The 19,985-nt window shown below is 44.4% G+C and overlaps 1 protein-coding gene across 1 annotated transcript; it reads right to left on the bottom strand.

Annotated features, from left to right (window-relative positions):
- Positions 1 to 4,135: 4,135 nt before the first annotated feature.
- On the bottom strand, positions 4,136 to 16,317 carry LOC137358836 (uncharacterized). Its single transcript, XM_068025057.1, has 6 exons — positions 16,086 to 16,317; positions 14,126 to 14,197; positions 12,585 to 12,869; positions 10,301 to 10,379; positions 8,693 to 8,893; positions 4,136 to 4,492 (listed from the first exon to the last, which is right to left on the bottom strand). Exons 1-6 carry the CDS (start codon positions 16,110 to 16,112, stop codon positions 4,446 to 4,448), a joined length of 711 nt encoding a protein of 236 aa, XP_067881158.1. The 5' UTR covers positions 16,113 to 16,317; the 3' UTR covers positions 4,136 to 4,445.
- Between the last annotated feature and the right edge of the window lie 3,668 nt (positions 16,318 to 19,985).

Below are 19,985 nucleotides of genomic sequence, written 5' to 3' on the forward strand. Positions count from 1 at the left end.
CCGAGGACAAAGGCTGGGAACAAGTACTGCTAGGTCCTGGTCGATGTATTCGCCAAGTTGGTTGAAGCTTTTCCTTGTCGATCAGACACCACACTAGTAACCGTGAGGTTGCTGGTGAGAGAAATGTTCTCCTGGTGGGGATTGCCACATGTAGTAGAATCCTACCAGGGGAGTCAGTTCACAGGCCAGGTCAGGAGGAATAACCTCAGACTCTTGGGAATACACGGAAGGTGGCATGTGTCTCACAATCCCCAGTCTTCAGGGATTGTGGAGCGCATGAACCAAACTTTAAAAGAAAGGATGAGGAAGGAGATCGGGTTGTTCCCTCAGCGCTGGGATGAAGTCCTTCCATTGATTCGAATGGGAGTTCGATCCAGTCATTCTAAAAGCACAGGGTACTGCCCGCATGTGCTCATGATGGGAAGAGTAATGAAAGTTTCCATACATGTGACAGCTCCAGGGCTATCAGAGCTACAGGTGAGGGAGGTCACCCAGGATCATTCTGTACGAGACCCTCCAGAGCATTCACTGACAGGCTGTCAGCAATCTGGGGAAGCAGCATCACCAGAGCCAGTTGCTGCTAGAACCACAGAGCTGTCAGGAATGGAAGATAGGAGACATGATGATGGTGAGGAATTACACACCCGGGTAGGGGTGTTCGAACCACTGTACATGGGGACGTCCAACATCGTTGATGAGGCAAGCCCCATCATCCCTGCAGCGAAGCCGCCCAGGAGGACAAAATGGTTTCACGTCAACCAGTGTAAACTGTTTACTCCTGAGGAAGGGAAGGTAAAGGTCAAAAGGAGCCCAGGACCAGTCATCAGTCTGGTGGATATGGGCCTGTCACTGTTCATCTGGGACAACGACGAGGACCCAGTATCCGGGGCTGTAAGGAGGAGCAAGAGGACCTCAAGGCCAAGAGTTCCATGGCTGTCTCCCAAGGAGCCAGTGCAGAAATACAAGAGGCCCCGACTGGACACCATCTGGCCGTGGGTGCCTCAAGTAAGGCAGTGGAGTTTTGTAGATAGTTTTCCCATGTTTTGTAGATAAGCAGTTGGACCTGTGGAGGATCAAACCTCTCACAGAGGATTATACAATTCTGTCAGTTTGTTTTCAAGCAGGGAGACATCAGAAGAATGAAGGATGCAGACCTCCCGATGGGGATTCATATTATTGATGGCCGTATAGACCGGCAGGGTGAGAAGGGGAGACACTGAAGCATCCATTGTGTACGGGGGTTGTGGAGGACACGGACCCACTGTGACTAAAGGTGATACAGGGGTGATGGACGGACAGAGGGTCTATTTCCACAAGGGAAGGTGGCCAGGGTGGGTGGGGTCGAATTCGGCCAGGCACATGAACCACGCTGGCTACACTTTCGGGGAGGCTTCCATGCCGTGTGTAAAAGTAAAGGTTACTGGCACGAGTGTTAGGGTGACTGAAGGGAAGAGCGTCTATCTCAGACGTGAGGGGAACATTCCCCGGGAATTTGGTGGTGGTTGAGAAAGTTAGACCCAGTAAAAGGGAACCAGACCACGGACTGGGAAACGACACGTAACGGACACTCACGGGGTAGAAAGGGGTGTAGAGGTGTGCTGGAACAAGTGGTGGAAGGAGGAACGTGTGTGTGTGTGTTGTGGGGGGGGGGGGTCACTGAGGGCCTGCCCCAAAGGAATGTCCATTGCATTTATAAGGCAATGGGAGGATTTCGGGGCAGGGGTTGAGTTGACACAGGAGTTATGGTCTCCTGTGTAACACTGAGACCTCCCAACACAGTAAATGCCACAGAACTTGTTGCCCAGGAAAGAAAGCCTCTGCCCACAGCCCCACTGGTCAGGGGAGCTGAGATCGGTTTTCCTGCCACCACACCGGGCTCAGGGAATGGCTTGGTTTTAGTCCCCACAGGAAAGATACTGGACCACAAGGTGCACCATCAGGTCATTTCAGTTGTTTTAAACCTGACCTGTGTGTATCTACCAGAATGGTGTCTGGTGGAAACGGAGCGTTTGTATGAAACCCTGCTGTGGGAAATTTGACCAGTTAAGTTACTGGGATGGACAGTTCGATGTATTGTATACACAGGGTAAGGAGAGCAGCGTTGGCTCTATAAGGTACAAACGGGGATTGATAAATGATACTGCGACCACTTTCGGCACAGGAACGTCAGCCATCAACAGTTTAGATGATGCTGAACTGCAGATTCAGGTCAATACCCTGAGAACCAGTTAGGAAAGGTCCTGGGGGAAGGGAACACGGTCGAAGGCAGGGGAGTTGTATGAAGACCAGGCTATGACTATCCATTTAAGGGAGGTCAGAGCACAGTTGGAGTCTCAGGCACACTCCATTAACCAGTTAATCAAGGAGGATAGGAATGCCTGGGCTCAGACTGCAAGGAGTGACACGTGTGTACTTTCTGGGGCCTGGTTGTGAAATGAAGGACGCAGTAATTGGAGGACCTGAGGGAAGGTCACATTCCTTCTTGGGTTAGTAACAGGCACCTCAGTCCGTACAGCAACCGTTTGAACCCGTGTCAGCTCAGGCTGGCTTCAGAAGCCTACCCGGTTCCTGTGGACTGTGGTCAGTCAAACCACACCATTGTGGGGATAGTGTTGTGGATGCCGGTGCTGAGCTGGACCCAAACACCTGCGCCGGTGGACCGCGTGGAGAGTATCGGCGTCATCTGAGTTGGGGTATACGTGCACTATTGTGAGGTCCCACTGTATGTGGTTCGGTGGGAGCACACCATGACTGACAGTGAGCTCAAAGGCTGCCAGGTATAGGCCTGTGTGTGGGTTTAAATACAAAGGTGTAGAGCCAGTCAATTGCACCATGGAGGTGATGGTCCTGGCCCACGTGTCACCTCAGCTAGCATATTCTGGCAGTGGAACATAATGTGTGACGACGAGCCTCGACCACTACAGAGTTCACAACGTCACCTGGTGTCCTGTGAACAAGCAGCCCTTCTGCTTTAAACCCCACACAGAGGTTCAGATGGTAAATGTGAGAATTCTTCCCACAATCGAGATCACACTTCACCTCGACATTAACAACCCTGTAGACAATCGACAGAGTTACATCACCACGTTCGGGTATGAGATACCACCCCTGCCCGTACATCTCAAAAAACTCCCAAAACAAGTGGAGGTGTCCCAAAAAACATTTTTACACATTAGAACAATGCAACAGGGAGAAGGGGGAAGAAATAAAGGACATAACGTCCCCTCCATGGTGGGATTTCAGTTTAAATGGAGAGATCCCACCATGGATCTGATTGATGTCTCACCTCCTGGTAGTGGCACAATCTAGAGTCGTGTTTTACTTAGTTTTTATTAACTGCAGAAACACAAGAAAGCCCCTCCGACACCAATGAATTGCTCTCATCGAGAGAAAATTGTGATTTAAAGATTTGGGTCGGGAGGGATGAGTTGTTTTTGCAGATTGTATAAAACCAGAACTTGTATGTGGAAAGGTTTTTCTCTTTTCTGTATACTGTAAAGTGAAGTTTCTGTGTGGCATAAGAGAGGAGAGTTTTTGCCAAGACTATATGTTTTGACAAGAGGAATGTACTGTCTTGTCTCTATGTGTTTTAGCAATAGTAAGTTTGTTTAAAGCGGGAGGGAGGGTTTTCCCCAGAGTTTAGTTTAACGGGAGAGGATACGGTTTGATCTGGACATGAGGGTTGTTCACACACAACAAGAAGAGGATGAAGGAAGATATTTGTGCGAGGGGGTCTCAGTCTCGGTGGACAGAAGATCCTCGTAGGGGCAACTAAAGGATTATCATTTTTAATCCAAGACTTTATTCTCCAGGGGTAACACCCCAGTTTGGGGGGAAATGGCTGTGAAAAGGACAGTGATGAAAAAAACAGTTAGCAGAGGACAGGCTGTTGGTCTCAGAACAGAAAGGACAAGCTTTTCAAATGCTAAACCAAAACCCACTCCACCCCACAGAGACATTGCCTTCTGCTCTCAGCCAGTCACCTACATCATCACTGGCTCCAAGCTGGTGAAGGAGACAATGAAATCCACCGGTTTTATATATAATCAAGTCAATCGGACAACAGAACCCATCGGAAACAGATCACACCTTGTATAGAACTCAACTCGATGACGCAACACCAACAGTTTCCAATGTCCGTCCGCCCCTCCCCCACTGAAACCAGCTGGATGAGAGGCGGGAAGATACCACAGATTCAAACAAAGCTTTCTCTCCAGGGACCAATCAAAGCGTTTTCCATCATCTGACAAGATCAGTCAGAAAAAAAGGGAACATTCGGGTTTTGGTGGAAAAAGCAAGACTGCTGATCAGTACACAGAAGACGTGATCAGACCAGTTTAGTCATGTGATGAACTAGCTATTGCAGGTATTGAACTCGTCACCGAGAACTTGAAGAGAGAAAGCTGCTGGCTCCTGGATTGGGAACATCTCTATCTTGTCTCCTCTCATCTCATTCTCCCCAGCTTTGGAATCCATTGAAGACACAGGAACCCTAAGAGAGAGAGAGAGAGAGACAAGGTTTAAGAAGAATACTGGGCCCCAGTGAAAAGCAAAAATTACCTCCAGCAAGAACTACCTACAAAAGGACTCGACAGTGAGCTCGAAGCACAGTAACAAGAAACTGTTCAGAGATTGCCTCAAACCTCTTCACTTGATCTTTCTTCTGCTCTTTTCTGTCTCTATTTGCATGTGCATATCGTGTATGCAGGCTGGCGTGGGGCACAGTGTGTATCCGTAGGCGTTAACCGGATTAGAGTTCAAATTTAAATTTTAATAAATTTCACTTCTCTTCTTTAAACCTAAGAATGCCTGTTTGTGCTCATTTCTATAATTGGAAAGTGGTGAACAAGGATTCACCAAGAGGGAGCTCAAAACACAGTGTGTTTCAAATGAAATCCTGCTGCAGTAGTCCAGGTGAAGGTTGTAAAGGGCCCCGAGACACCTTTCTCACTTCATCATAACAATGTATACAAAATAACAGTAAAATATAAAGCTGAACATGAATTCAAAATAAGTGCAACATAAATGGCAATCAAACTTTTTCCTAATTTCTTGCAGTTGTAGATAGGCGGTTCTGTGGTCGAAAACGAGGCTCCCGAATGGTATGTTGCCTCCCAGGTGCACGGGTCAGGGATGTCTCAGATCGGCTGCAGAACATTCTGAAAGGGGGAGGGTGAACAGCCAGTTGTCATTGTGCACATAGGCACCAATGATATAGGTAAAAAACGGGATGAGGTCCTACAAGCAGAATTTAGGGAGTTAGGAGCCAAGTTAAAAAGTAGGACCTCAGAGGTAGTAATCTCAGGATTGCTACCAGTGCCACGTGATAGTCAGAGAAGAAATGAAAGAATAGTCAGGATGAAAGCGTGGCTTGAGAGATGGTGCAGGAGGGAGGGGTTCAGATTTTTGGGACATTGGGACCGGTTCTGGGGGAGGTGGGACTATAACAAATTGGACGGTCTACACCTGGGCCGGACTGGAACCAATGTCCTTGGGGGTGCTTTTGCTAACGCTGTTGGGGAGGGTTTAAACTAATGTGGCAGGGGGATGGGAACCAAATGAGGAGGTCAGTGGACAGTAAGGAGGTAGTAACTAAAGCCTGTAAGGAACTAGATAATAAAGTCAGCGTGACCAAGGGGAAGAGCAGGCAGGGAGCAGATGATGAACGCAAAGGGACTGGTGGTCTGAGGTGCATTTGTTTTAATGCGGGAAGTGTAGTAGGTAAGGCAGATGAACTTAGGGCTTGGATTAGTACCTGGGAGTATGATGTTATTGCTATTACTGAGACTTGGTTGAAGGAAGGGCACGATTGGCAACTAAATATCCCAGGATATTGATGCTTCAGGCGGGATAGAGAGGGAGGTAAAAGGGGTGGAGGAGTTGCATTACTGGTCAAAGAGGATATCACAGCTGTGCTGAAGGAGGGCACTATGGAGGACTCGAGCAGTGAGGCAATATGGGCAGAACTCAGAAATAGGAAGGGTGCGGTAACAATGTTGGGGCTGTACTACAGGCCTCCCAACAGCGAGTGTGAGATAGAGGTACAAATATGTAAACATTATGGAAAGATGTAGGAGCAACAGGGTGGTGGTGATAGGAGATTTTAATTTTCCCAACATTGACTGGGATTCACTTAGTGTTAGAGGTCTAGATGGAGCAGAATTTGTAAGGAGCATCCAGGAGGGTTTTCTGGAGCAGTATGTAAATAGTCCAACTCGGGAAGGGGCCATACTGGACCTGGTGTTAGGGAATGAGCCTGGCCAGGTGGTTGAAGTTTCAGTAGGGGACGACTTTGGGAATAGTGATCACAATTCTGTAAGTTTTAGAATACTCATGGACAAAGACGAGAGTGGTCCTAAAGGAAGAGTGCTAAATTGTGGGAAGGCCAACTATACCAAAATTCGGCAGGAGCTGGGGAATGTAGATTGGGAGCAGCTGTTTGAAGATAAATCCACATTTGATATGTGGGAGGCTTTTAAAGAGAGTTTGATTAGCGTGCAGGAAAGACATGTTCCTGTGAAAATGAGGGATAGAAATGGCAAGATTAGGGAACCATGGATGACAGGTGAAATTGTGAAACTAGCTAAGAGGAAAAAGGAAGCATACATAAGGTCTAGGCGGCTGAAGAAAGACAAAGCTTTGGAAGAATATCGGGAATGTAGGACCAATCTGAAACGAGGAATTAAGAGGGCTAAAAGGGTTCATGAAATATCTTTAGCAAACAGGCTTAAGGAAAATCCCAAAGCCTTTTATTCATATATAAGGAGCAAGAGGGTAACTAGAGAAAGGATTGGCCCACTAAAGGACAAAGGAGGAATGTTATGCTTGGAGTCAGAGAAAATGGGTGAGATTCTAAACGAGTACTTTGCATCGGTATTCACTGAGGAGAGGGACATGACGGATGTTGAGGTTAGGGATAGATGTTTGATTACTCTAGGTCAAGTCGGCATAAGGAGGGAGGAAGTGTTGGTTATTCTAAAAGGCATTAAGGTGGACAAGTCCCCAGGCCCGCATGGGATCTATCCCAGGTTACTGAGGGAAGCGAGAGAGGAAATAGCTGGGGCCTTAACAGATATCTTTGCAGCATCCTTAAACACGGGTGAGGTCCCGGAGGACTGGAGAATTGCTAATGTTGTCCCCTTGTTTAAGAAGGGTAGCAGGGATAATCCAGGTAATTATAGACCGGTGAGCCTGACGTCAGTGGTAGGGAAGCTGCTGGAGAAGATATTGAGGGATAGGATCTAGTCCCATTTGGAAGAAAATGGGCTTATCAGTGATAGGCAACATGGTTTTGTGCAGGGAAGGTCATGTCTTACCAACTTAATAGAATTCTTTGAGGAAGTGACAAAGTTGATTGATGAGTGAAGGGCTGTAGATGTCATATACATGGACTTCAGTAAGGCATTTGATAAGGTTCCCCATGGTAGGCTGATGGAGAAAGTGAAGGCGCATGGGGTCCAGGGTGTACTAGCTAGATGGATAAAGAACTGGCTGGGCAACAGGAGACAGAGAGTAGCAGTGGAAGGGAGTTTCTCAAAATGGAGACATGTGACCAGTGGTGTTCCACAGGGATCCGTGCTGGGACCACTGTTGTTTGTGATATACATAAATGATTTGGAGGAAAGTATAGATGATCTGATTAGCAAGTTTGCAGACGACACTAAGATTGGTGGAGTAGCAGATAGTGAAGGGGACTGTCAGAGAATACAGCAGAATATAGATAGATTGGAGAGTTGGGCAGAGAAATGGCAGATGGAGTTCAATCCGGGCAAATGCGAGGTGATGCATTTTGGAAGATCCAATTCAAGAGTGAACTATACAGTAAATGGAAAAGTCCTGGGGAAAATTGATGTACAGAGAGATTTGGGTGTTCAGGTCCATTGTTCTCTGAAGGTGGCAACGCAGGTCAATAGAGTGGTCAAGAAGACATACGGCATGCTTTCCTTCATCGGACGGGGTATTGAGTGCAAGAGTTGGCAGGTCATGTTACAGTTGTATAGGACTTTGGTTCGGCCACATTTGGAATACTGCGTGCAGTTCTGGTCGCCACATTACCAAAAGGATGTGGATGCTTTGGAGAGGGTGCAGAGGAGGTTCACCAGGATGTTGCCTGGTATGGAGGGCGCTAGCTATGAAGAGAGGTTGAGTAGATTAGGATTATTTTCATTAGAAAGACGGAGGTTGAGGGGGGACCTGATTGAGGTGTACAAAATCATGAGAGGTATAGACAGGGTGGATAGCAAGAAGCTTTTTCCCAGAGTGGGGGATTCAATTACTAGGGGTCACGAGTTCAAAGTGAAAGGGGAAAAGTTTAGGGGGGATATGCGTGGAAAGTTCTTTACGCAGAGGGTGGTGGGTGCCTGGAATGCATTGCCAGCGGAGGTGGTAGACGCGGGCACGATAGCGTCTTTTAAGATGTACCTAGACAGATACATGAATGGGCAGGAAGCAAAGAGATACAGACCCTTAGAAAATAGGCGACAGGTTTAGATAGAGGATCTGGATCGGCGCAGGCTTGGAGGGCCGAAGGGCCTGTTCCTGTGCTGTAATTTTCTTTGTTCTTTGTTCTTGTCCTTTGTTGAAGATAAGTCTGATTCTGTGCCTGCAGAAGGGATTGAGGAACTGGAAAAATAAGAGAAGGCAGGAAAGGTCTGCTGAAGTTCTCAAGGGCTATTCCACTACTGAGTCATACCTGCATAAAAAGTTCGTCTCCTCACAGTGTAATCCTGCTTCGTGTGCGCGTCAAGGTCCCTCTTTGGTGCTCTGGGTAGTGTTGAGCACGATTGCGTTTGCAGCCAAGCCATTTTGTCTGTGTCAGGAATTCTTAGGAGAAGGGCAGGGTTCGTAGGGTACCAAGCATGGAACACAATGGCCTGCTCTGATATCACCAACTCTGAATAGCAGGAGAAATGTACATTGGTATTTACACATTCATTTTTATAGTGTTGATTGGATTAAGCATAAAACTATAATCTAGATGGAGAATTATGAATGGCTGAGAGTAATAGGATTAGAATTTGTGACAAGGATTCAGAATGTATCACAAACCCACAAGAGAAAAGTTTGTAGGTTTACACCATTATTGCATAGGCCAAATAACTGAAAAGAAAAACATTTTTTAATCCACGCTCAGGATATCAGTATTACTGACACAACCAGAATTTATTCCCTGTCCTTAGTTACCCCCCAAGAAGATCAATACCGGCTGCCTTTTTTGTCACAGTTTGATAGAATTGAGTGTCTTGCTAAGCCTCTTCAGAGGGCAGTTAAGGGTCGACCATGCACGGGCCAGGCCAGGTAAGGATATCCGGTTTCCTTTCTTAAAGAACATTAATGAACCAATTGGGTTTTTACTCTGGTCCAACAGTTAAACAGCTATTGAGTTAATACTGAAAAACATTGACAAACCTCATTCTTCCTTCATTGTTGGGTCTGAATCTTGGAATTCCCGACCTAATAAAAATGGGGAAACACCATCATCAAAAAAACCCAGCAGCGGCTCAATGATAGGGCCTGTCCCACCATCTTCTCAGGGCAATGAGGGATGAACAATAAATGACAGCTTTACCAGTGACGCTTGTATCCAGAGAATGTTTTCAAACCCTGACTGCAATAGCATTCCACAGGCACTGGGAATCCCTCACCCTAATGAGGCCTTCTGCTTGGTGCTATCTGGACAGTGAGAGTTGACAGGATTTTTAATCATGAGAGAATCACAGCCATGAAGCCTGATACTGTCTTCAACTTTTTTCTGGTCTCCACTTTTCACCAGAAAAGGTGGTGGGGAGGGTGTTACTGATTAGCACATTCGGTGCTGAGGACCCCATTGGATTTTTCTGCTTCATCGTCAAGGTGCTCTGCGGCCAACTGAATAAAGATGCTTCTTGATTTCAGTAAAATAACATGTTTCATGTATTGTTGAATATTCAATTTGAATTACAGTGAAGAAACCAGAATAATGCTGATAAATTCTGAATTATTTTTAGTTAAATCCACAATCAACTCCAGATTTGTCCCCATGACACAATATAGCTTTGCGAGGGATTAGCTGACACGAGTCACTAAACTGGAGGAGGCTTTATGCTTTCATTAGGTGCAGACAAATAGCTGTTTACTGAGTTATGTGAAGCTAAATGACTCCCAAGTTAGATCCTGCTGAGTGCAGTTGGGTAAGTTCAATTATAGGAATCTGGATTTTCCCGGCCTTTTGCGAAATGAGAAGAAAATATAAATCTGCTGGCAGAGGTTTATGTATCTTTTGGGATCGATTTATCAAACTGAGACAATTTTCACCCCTCACCTCGATCTTGTGAATTGGTCTGTGTGAACTGAGAATTCTCAGAAGGTTCTGGTTCCAGGGTCTGCTTGGGTGAGGATCTCTGCAAAATAACAGGTGTCCTAGCTTGATCAGTAACATGAAGAAATAGAAATTTAATTACTTTTCATGAATATATTTTATATAGAGAGAGAGAGAGAGCAAAAAGTGCAAGACCTTTCCAAAAGGTAAGGTTCCCAAGTGTTCTGTCTCAGCAACTTATTCTCAAAGTATATGAGAAAAGGCTTCAATATCATCATCTTCAAATTTGGATACTAACCGGGAATAGTGTAAGAAATCACAGCTTGTCTCTGGACTAGGATCATTTGAATTACCAGCGGCTTCTCCACTACGTAAAGACAATTTTTCCCTCACCAATTCAATCTGTCTGATTTCACTGTCTTTTTGTGCTTGTAATTCCTTCTCAAACTTTTCCCTCTGGAAAGCACGCTCTCTCTCTGTCTCTCTGTCTCTCTCTCTCTCTCTCTCTCATTCCTCCTTTCGCACCTGAAATTCTAACTCAAAGCTATGGTTGTTCTCCTTACAGCAGAGAAGGTGATGTGAAGATTTGATACAGGCTGTAAAGGCTGATTCGCTCAGTAATAAGATGAAAATTCTGACAGAAGTAGCTTCCATCTTTATTCATCGCACCACTAGATTTACTAGAATGACACCAAAAATGAAGGACTTCAGTTATGGGCTGGTGGTTGTTACAGCATCGAAGGTCAGGGGGAGATTTGATGGAGGTGTTCAAAATCATGAAGAATTTGATAACTCCTCCTTATTTACTCTGATTCCAGTGTCAGAAGGGCCAGTAAATATATAATTAAAAAATAATAATGTCATGGTGGAAGAATCAGTGGTAAAAGGAAGAGGTTTTTATTAAATGCAGCAAGTTATGATTTGGAATGCACTGTCTGAATGGGCGGAGAATGCAGATTCAATGACAACCTTCAAAAAGGAACTGGTGAATTACTTGAAGGAGGAAAATTTACAGAGCAATGGGGAAAGGGCAAGGGAGGGGGACGCACCGGACAGCACATTCAAAGAGGCTGCACAGACACAGTAGGCCAAATGGCCTCTTTCTATGCTGTATCATTCTATAATTTTATACCTATCCTCCACTCATTACATGTTGTTGCAGAAATAATCCTACTTCTATCAGGAGACTTTGCTATAGTTTTGGTCATGAGTTCAGTTTGTGGTAGTTGGTAAATGTTGTGTTTAAATAGATTCTGTTTGCTATGAAATGTTGGCTCTAAGACCTGCCCAGACATGGCCCACTCCAACTCATTGACACCACTCTCAGCCAATACTCACTTGGTAATTATTAAACTCTGACGTACAGAGGTCTGCTGTCTGAATGATCGCTTGCCCTGGTAAAGCTAAACATTTAGCTCACAAATATTTTCTTTGCCAGAACTCATCCAGAGGTTGTGTTAAATTATAATGCTTAAATATCAGAAGAAAGTTTCCAGAAATCACACTGAGCTATTTAGAAACCACAATCAAAGAGGCTTGAAATAATCTTTCCCAACATAAAATATATGAGTGGGTCATTAAGTTATATGGCCAGCTTGTTACCCATGTGACCAATAATGTTTAGGTTTGAGTCGTCATTTTTGAATCAGTAACATGGTGACAATTCGATTTTGGACTGTACCTTTCTCCACTCCTATTTTTCATTTGCTCTCTTCCCACCTTTGAAACTTCACGTGAGCCAAGGCCAAGGAAGAAAAACTGTTCAAGGACTCTGCTATTATTACTCAATTAACTAACAGGAGGTGACAGAGGTGCCTGTGGTTAACTCCACACTCATTGAAGAACCCAGCCTTCAATCTGTACCTGCTTGGTACATTGTTACAATCAGGTACAAGGATGGGGAGAAATCAGAAATGAATAGATTTCAGCTCATTCCCTGAAGAAGGGGATGAGTGTGTCACACCTTGGTGTAGCCTGTACATTTAATGAGGAATGTCAGCAAAACTCAAACAGTGCGACAGCATTCCAAAGGAAAGTTGAAATGATGGCCAAAATACTCAAGAGACAGAAAAGATATCAACAATGTGTAAATTAGACATTGTGAATTAGCACTAAGAGCAGACACACCACCATCTTCAATATGACTAGATGGTAACAAATGGTCTGAGGTCATTTATTTCTTAAATACAAGAGGAACTTTTTTTTGTAATGTCTATGAATATATTGAGAGAAGCAACAGTCATTAAGCAGCATGAACATGACTAACAGAAACAATCGATGTACTTACCAAAGTGCTGTTGTACAGATGGTCATCCTCTTGGATGTTCCCGATGTTATAGTGCCTGCACCCAGGAAATGCCCCTTTAGAAAAGCAGGCAGTCACTGAGGGAGAACACTCGGGAACACAATTGCCTGAAGTTGATCGACCAGAACCCTTCTGGATCCAATTACAGACGGCTGCCAGGATGGAACGCTTGGGAACCTTGGGACTGGATGGTGATGATGTTGACGACACACTACTAAGCGAGGATGATACTCGCGAGGAGACGGTGTCCACAGGGCGATTGGGTGACTGAAACGATAATTCAGGTGACTGCAGAAATTTGTTTTTGAGAAAGTGCGTCAATGATTATATCTCAGAACGTTCCCTCTTCCCAGTTACATCTATTGTGCCGTGAAACTCCCAGACACTTACCACACCCCCACCAAAATAAAAATGGAGGCATTGTGGATACAACAGCTGGGTCTTGAGGAGGGGAAGTAATGCATGATTCCATGATAGTTAAACTGTGAAATCTTTCCATTGGTTTTCCTCCCTCGCTCAGACAAAATCTACTCTGAAGAATGATGTCACCATCTCACATCCACTGGTTAATAAGTCAACATTGACAGTTCATCATTTAGCACGTTTGTAAATTACCCAGTTAGATTGTCAGCACATGACATGCACAAATTCATCACGGCCATTACATATGAACACTTCTGTTAGTGTTTTAACTCTCAGTTATTAAATAATCCCTTTGCTTTTCAGTTAAACACTCAGTATTTGAACACTCCTATATCTATGCAGATATTTACTTGCCTGCCTCACCCAGTTACTCATTGTAACTTTGCAGCATCCACCTACACAGGATGAAGTTAAAACACATCCTGTGGTGCTGCGAGGCTTGAACAAGTCAAGAAAGAGCATGAGTGTAAAAAAGTATTGGTGAGCTTGCCTGAATGAGAAAGCCAGCCAGTGCAAATGCAGGCACGAGTGCGAGAGACAGAAAGAGACAGCAAGAACTAGAAACAGAGAGAGCGAGAAGGAAGGAAATTAGGAGTCACATCAGTCAGGTCATTCGAATGCAGCTCTTACCAAGTGAGTGCAGAATATTGGTCATGAAGAGGCAATAAAGGCACTGAAGAGGGGGTGTATGAGGTCCAAAAGAGGAGAATCCATAAATAGGGAGGGTATTTTAAAACAGAAATAGGATCCTAAAGACGCAGAACAGATATAATAATGGTTAACTGAACTGCTAAAAGACTGAATTGCTGACATTTCCAGGGAACAGGTGAGAGACACTTTCTACTGAAACCAGCTTACTGATAAACCTCCAGGAAACACCACCCTTCTGTGGAGAAGATGCTGAATAGCAACTAAAGGTCAACTATAGAAAAAACGAAGCCTGCAGTCAAGAGGGAATCTGGTGTGCATGCAGGGAGGTGTATTACCTTGTTGCGATTTGGGCAGCAGTTTACCAGATTTGATCACAAAATGCTGTTTTTGATGGACTCTGCACTTTAAGCTGCTTTATCAGAAAACATTACAACAGCTCAATAAAATACCTCAAATGACTTTGATTGTCGTCTGGAACGCTTGATGTTAAAGCACATCATTTTATCATTCAATATTGTGTTCTGAAAAGGAAAAGAAGACTGAAAATAAATCAGAGGTGTGCGACGAGGGAATATATTCACTAGAAATAACGAAATATTGCTTTTCCTCTCTTTAGTGCAAGGAACTAGTTTCCAATATCAACCAGAAGGCCCAGGTGATCTTGGACAGTGAAGTCAGCAGTTCAAGCAGGAGTCTCTGGACTGCAGCATGGTTGGTTTCCTGGCCAGCTTTCCTCAGCCTATCCCAGAGATGCTGAGACTAATTCAAGGACTTTTATTGTTATTTCAGTGAACAGTAGCTATCGCAGCAGACACTGGGCCTTTGTAGATTGTGTAACTCCTTTCCACCATCCTGATTTGAAGCTAGATCACATTTCCATCACGGTCACTGGGTCAAAATCCTGGAACTTCCTTCCTAATAACATCAGAGTTCAAGAAGGAAGCTCACCATCACCTTCTCAAGGACAATTAAGGATGGGTAACAAGTGCTGGCCTTGTCATCAATACTGACATCCCATGAAGAAATGTAAAAATTCTTGGGAATCTCGGCCTAGTTTACTCTGTCTCTTCTCATAAGAGAATCCCCTCATCCCAGCAATCAGCGGAGTGAACCATTGTTGCACTCCCTCCAAGCTAAGTGTGTCCTCCCTTACAATAAGATGACCAAAACTAGAAACAGTATTGCAGGTGTGGTCTCACTAAGACTTTATCCACGGTTGTCATTAGAGTTCTTCACTCTATTACAAAGGGTTGGTGATTAAAAGGCTATCACACTATTTGCTTTCTGTACCTACATGTTAACTTGCTGATTTGTGAACAAGAACACCCAGCTTCCTCTCAATACCAAAACTGGACCAGTTGTACCTGATTTGTACCAGTACAAATCACACCAACAACTATTGCGATAAAGAAAAGTGATGGACGCTTAAATAAAGCAGCACTGAAGTCTACGATGTTTCCACACGTTGACTCTCGATGATATGAAGCCACATCACAGCTATCCTTAGGTTGAAACTGTGTTAACATGGTTACTGGTTTATGCTGTCATGGCCAGACCATTGTGAGGTCACCTGCACAATGTGCAGGACCAAAACTTATTGCATTTAAATATAAACATTGGTAGCAAAGAAATGAAGTATAGAACAAAGAACAGTACAGCACAGGAACAGGCCATTCGGCCCGATCTTGATGCCTGCCTAAACTAAAACCGTCTGCACTTCCGGGGTCCGTATCCCTCTATTCCCATCCTATTCATGTATTTGTCAAGATGCCTCTTAAATGTCTCTATGGTACCTGTTTCCACCACCTCCCCCGGCAACAAGTTCCAGGCACTCACCACCCTCTATGTAAAGAACTTGCCTCGCACATCCCCTCTAAAATTTGCCCCTCTCACCTTAAACCTCTGTCCCCTAGTAACTGACTCTTCCACCCTGGGAAAAAGCTTCTGACTATCCACTCTCGCCATGCCGCTTATAACTTTGTAAACCTCTATCATGTCGCCCCTCCACCTCCGTCGTTCCAGTGAAAACAATCCGAGTTTATCCAACCTCTCCTCATAGCTAATGCCCTCCAGACCAGACAACATCCTGGTAAACCTCTTCTGTACCCTCTCCAAAGCCTCCACGTCCTTCTGGTAGTGTGGCGACCAGAATTGCACGCAATATTCTAAGTGTGGCCTAACTAAAGTTCTGTACAGCTGCAACATGACTTGCCTATTTTTATACCCTATGCCCCGACCGATGAAGGCAAGCATGCCGTATGCCTTCTTGACTACCTTATCCACCTGCGTTGCCACTTTCAGTGACCTGTGGACCTGTACGCCCAGATCTCTCTGCCTGTCAATACTCCTAAGGGCTCTGCCATTTACTGTATACTTCCCACCTGCATTAGACCTTCCAAAATGCATTACCTCACATTTGTCCAAATTAAACTCCATCTGCCATTTCTCCGCCCAAGTCTCCAACCGATCTATATCCTGCTGTATCCTCTGACAATCCTCATCATTATTCGCAACTCCACCAACCTTTGTGTCGTCCACAAACTTACTAATCAGACCAGCTACATTTTCCTCCAAATCATTTATATATACTACAAACAGCAAAGGTCCCAGCACTGATCCCTGCGGAACACCACTAGTCACATCCCTCCGTTCAGAAAAGAAGGAATATTCTCTGGGATTTTAGTGCTATTTTACTGGAATTCTATGTAACCTAACCTATGTATAATCTTTAATCTTGTAGTGCATGTGTAATGTTTAATTTCTGAAAGCCATACAGAGTAAAGCTTAAGGTACTGCAACAAATTCAAGAGTGTTGGCATTTATTACCTTATCGGGTCGAATCTGTAGTTAAGTTGGACTAGACTTGTGAATAATTGTTTTTAAGTTGTTTGTCCAAACGTACGAGTTTAAATCAATTTGCAACATCCCATCATTTACAGACATAAAATAGTCACAAATTTTGCTATTTATTCCGGGGCAGACAGGTGAAGTGTTTATTTTGTCTGTGATTTAACTCGACCCCTAATGATAACCAACATGGTGGGAGAGAGTGATAGACACAGAGAGAGAGGGACAGAGGTAGAGTAACAGAGAGATAGTGAGGGATAGAGACAGAAGCAGAGAGATAGAAAGTGCCAGGAGACCCTGAGACACTTTAGAAGCAGGGGGACGGGGAGACAGGCTGTGTGGAGACCCTGGGGTAACGTTACAGATAGACAGGGTAGATGCAGGTAAGATGTTTCTCCTGGTTGAGGAGTCTGGAACCAGGGGACACAATTTAAAAATAAGGGGGAAGCCACTTGGGACAGAGATGAGGAGAAATTTCATGACTCAGAGGGTTGTGAATCTTTGGAATTCTCTATCCCAGAGGGCTGTGGAAGCTCAGTCATTGAGTATGTTTAAAGCAGAGATTGACAGATTTCTAAACACCAAAGACATAAAGGGATATGAGGATTGTCTGGGAAAAAGGCATTGAAGTGAATGATCAGCCATGATAGTATTGAATGGGGGAGCAGGCTCGATGGGCTGAATGGCCTACTCCTGTTCCTGTGTTCCCAAGCTGCTGAAATAGTTTCTCCCAAACTACACCATCAGTTCCCCTTAATATCTCAACAACTTTGATCAAATCACCTTGATCCTCCTAAATTCCAGTGAAAAAATCCCCAGTTTGTGTAATATCACCTCGTAATTTAACCCTTAGAGTCCAGTTATCATTCTGGTAAATCTACACTGCACTCAAATGGACACAGACACCCCCCCACCCCCAAGTCTCTTTGGACCTCCAGTGTTTCTAGTTTTTCACCATTTGCAAAGTACTGTGTTCTAGTCTTTTTTACTGACATTGAAATCTAACTACCACAGTTTTGCCCATTTATTTAAGATATTAATATCTCTTTGTAATTTGATGCTTCCAGTTACACTGCTTACAATGCTGCCTATTTTTGTGTCATTGGTAAACTTGGGTATGTGACATTCTACCCCATCATCTTAAATCGTTAATAAATACAGCAAAACTGAGACACACACGGGCTTTACGCCAGTAGACAGGAGTGAATCATGCCATCCTCGAGGTTTTTAATTCCAGAGATATGTTTTTTTTTAGAAGAAACAGAATTCAAATTCACAACAGCCCAGTGTGGGATTTGAACTCCTGCTTTTTCAATCATCAGATCAGGCCTTCAAATTAAAACACATAAAGAGATTCATATTCCTCCTGCTGTTGTCTGACTGTCTCAGGTTTTGTATATTGTTCCCTTCTCCTCTTCTTCCATGTGTCTGAAGTCTTTGAAGTTTGTCAGACATTGGTAAACTACTTCATGTGGTGTTCTGTAAATACCTTCAATTCTGTGTATCTGGAAGGGACACAATTCAAATTCTCACCTTATTGCATCAACTAAAACCTGCAGGTCCATTCAAACACCCCTATTTCCTGTCTCTGCAAAGATAGCTCACACTTCCACAATGCAGGAATGTCTGAATGGAAACAGCTTTTGACACATTTCCAAACACGTTTGCTAACACTTTTCAGGATGAAGCTAAATTCAACTCACAGATTGCAAGCCCCAAATTGAATCTTTCAGATATAAAAAGTGACACAAATGAAATCCCAGATCTCTCTGTCCCTGCACCCATTTTAACATTGTACCATTTAGTTTATATTGCATCTCCTCAGCCTTCCTTCCAAAATGCATCATTTTACATTTCTCAGCATTGAAGTTAACCTGCCATGTGTCTGACCATTTCACCAGACTGCCTCTATCCTCCTGAAGTCTACTACTATTCCCTTCCCTGTTTATTACATTGCAGATGGTGTAATGTTGAAGTTATGCCCTGTAAACCCAAGTCCAAGTCATTAATATATATCAAAAAGATCAGTGGTCCTAATCCAAACCCCTGGGGAATACCCCTGTACCACAATGTACACTGTATACAGTCTGTACAAAAGCAGGGAGGTTATGCTGAACATTTATAAAGCTCTGGTTAGGCCCCAATTGGAGAATTGTGTCCAGTTCTGGTCACCACACTTTGGGAAGGAGGTGAGGGTCCTTGAGAGGGTGCAGAGGAGATTTACCAGAATGGTTCCAGGGATGAGGGATTTTAGCTACAAAGTTAGGTTGGAAAAGCTGGGTTTGATCTCTTTAGAACCAAGGAGATTGAGGGGAGATTGACTAGAAGTCTATAAGATTATGTCAGGCATAGATACCGTCCTCCAGTCTGAACCAACCATTCACCACTACTCTCTGTGTTCTGTCCCTTATCCAATGTCGTATCCACTCTGTCCCTGTCCCGTTCATTCCATGAACATTCATTTTGCTAACTAGTCAATTATGAGGCACCATTATGACCTCCCCATGAGGAAATTGGTCCCAGAGCACAGAAAAACACACACACAGAAAAACACACACAGACAGGCAATGAGCATCTGCAACAAGTGAGAATCCAACCACCTCCCCTTGGCATTCAAAGCATTATCCCATCACTGAATCCCCCAGCATCAATATCCTGGCGAAACATTCACCAGAAACTGAGCTGAAGAAATCACATCAATACTGTGGCTACAAGTGACTCACCCCCTGACTCCCCAAAGCCTTTCCACCACCTACAAGAGACAAGTCAGGTGTGTGATGGTATCTCTCCACTTGCCTGGATGAGTGCAGCACCTACAACACTCCAGAATCTCTACACCATCCAGGACAAAGCAGCCCACTTGATTGGCACCCCATCCACCACTTTTAACTTTGATCAGATCACCCCTTAACCTTCTAAATTCCAGGGATACAGAGTAAAGCTCCATCTGCACTGTCCCATCAAATGCTGACAAGCTATTAGTTAGTTATTGAGTAAATCTCTGTCTTCTCTGTTTTATAAAACACTCCCAGGGCAGGTACAGTGTGGGGTTAGATACAGAGTAAAGCTGCCTCTACATATGCCTCTCTTTCTCCTCCTCCATCCAAATGGAGAGAGTAACAGTGAGAAAGACAGGGATAGATATAGCGAGAGAATAACAGAAAGAGGGAAGGATAGCAAAGGGGAGAGAGTACCAGAGAGAAAGAGGAAGAGATTGGGATGGAGAGTGTCGTCAGTGTTCCTGCAAAGCTGTGTGCAGCATCCTTGAGGGAATGACACAGCGAGAGATTGGGATTGAGAGGGTACAGAGGGAGAGAGATAGATGGAGGGAGAGAGAGAGGTAGAGACAGGGAGAGGCAGAGACAGGGAGAGGCAGATAGAGAGGTAGAGACAGGGAGAGGGAGAGAGAGAGGTAGAGACAGGGAGAGGCAGAAAGAGAGGTAGAGACAGGGAGAGGGAGAG

Source organism: Heterodontus francisci, unplaced genomic scaffold (assembly GCF_036365525.1).
Source record: "Heterodontus francisci isolate sHetFra1 unplaced genomic scaffold, sHetFra1.hap1 HAP1_SCAFFOLD_1247, whole genome shotgun sequence".
NCBI lineage: Eukaryota > Metazoa > Chordata > Chondrichthyes > Heterodontiformes > Heterodontidae > Heterodontus > Heterodontus francisci.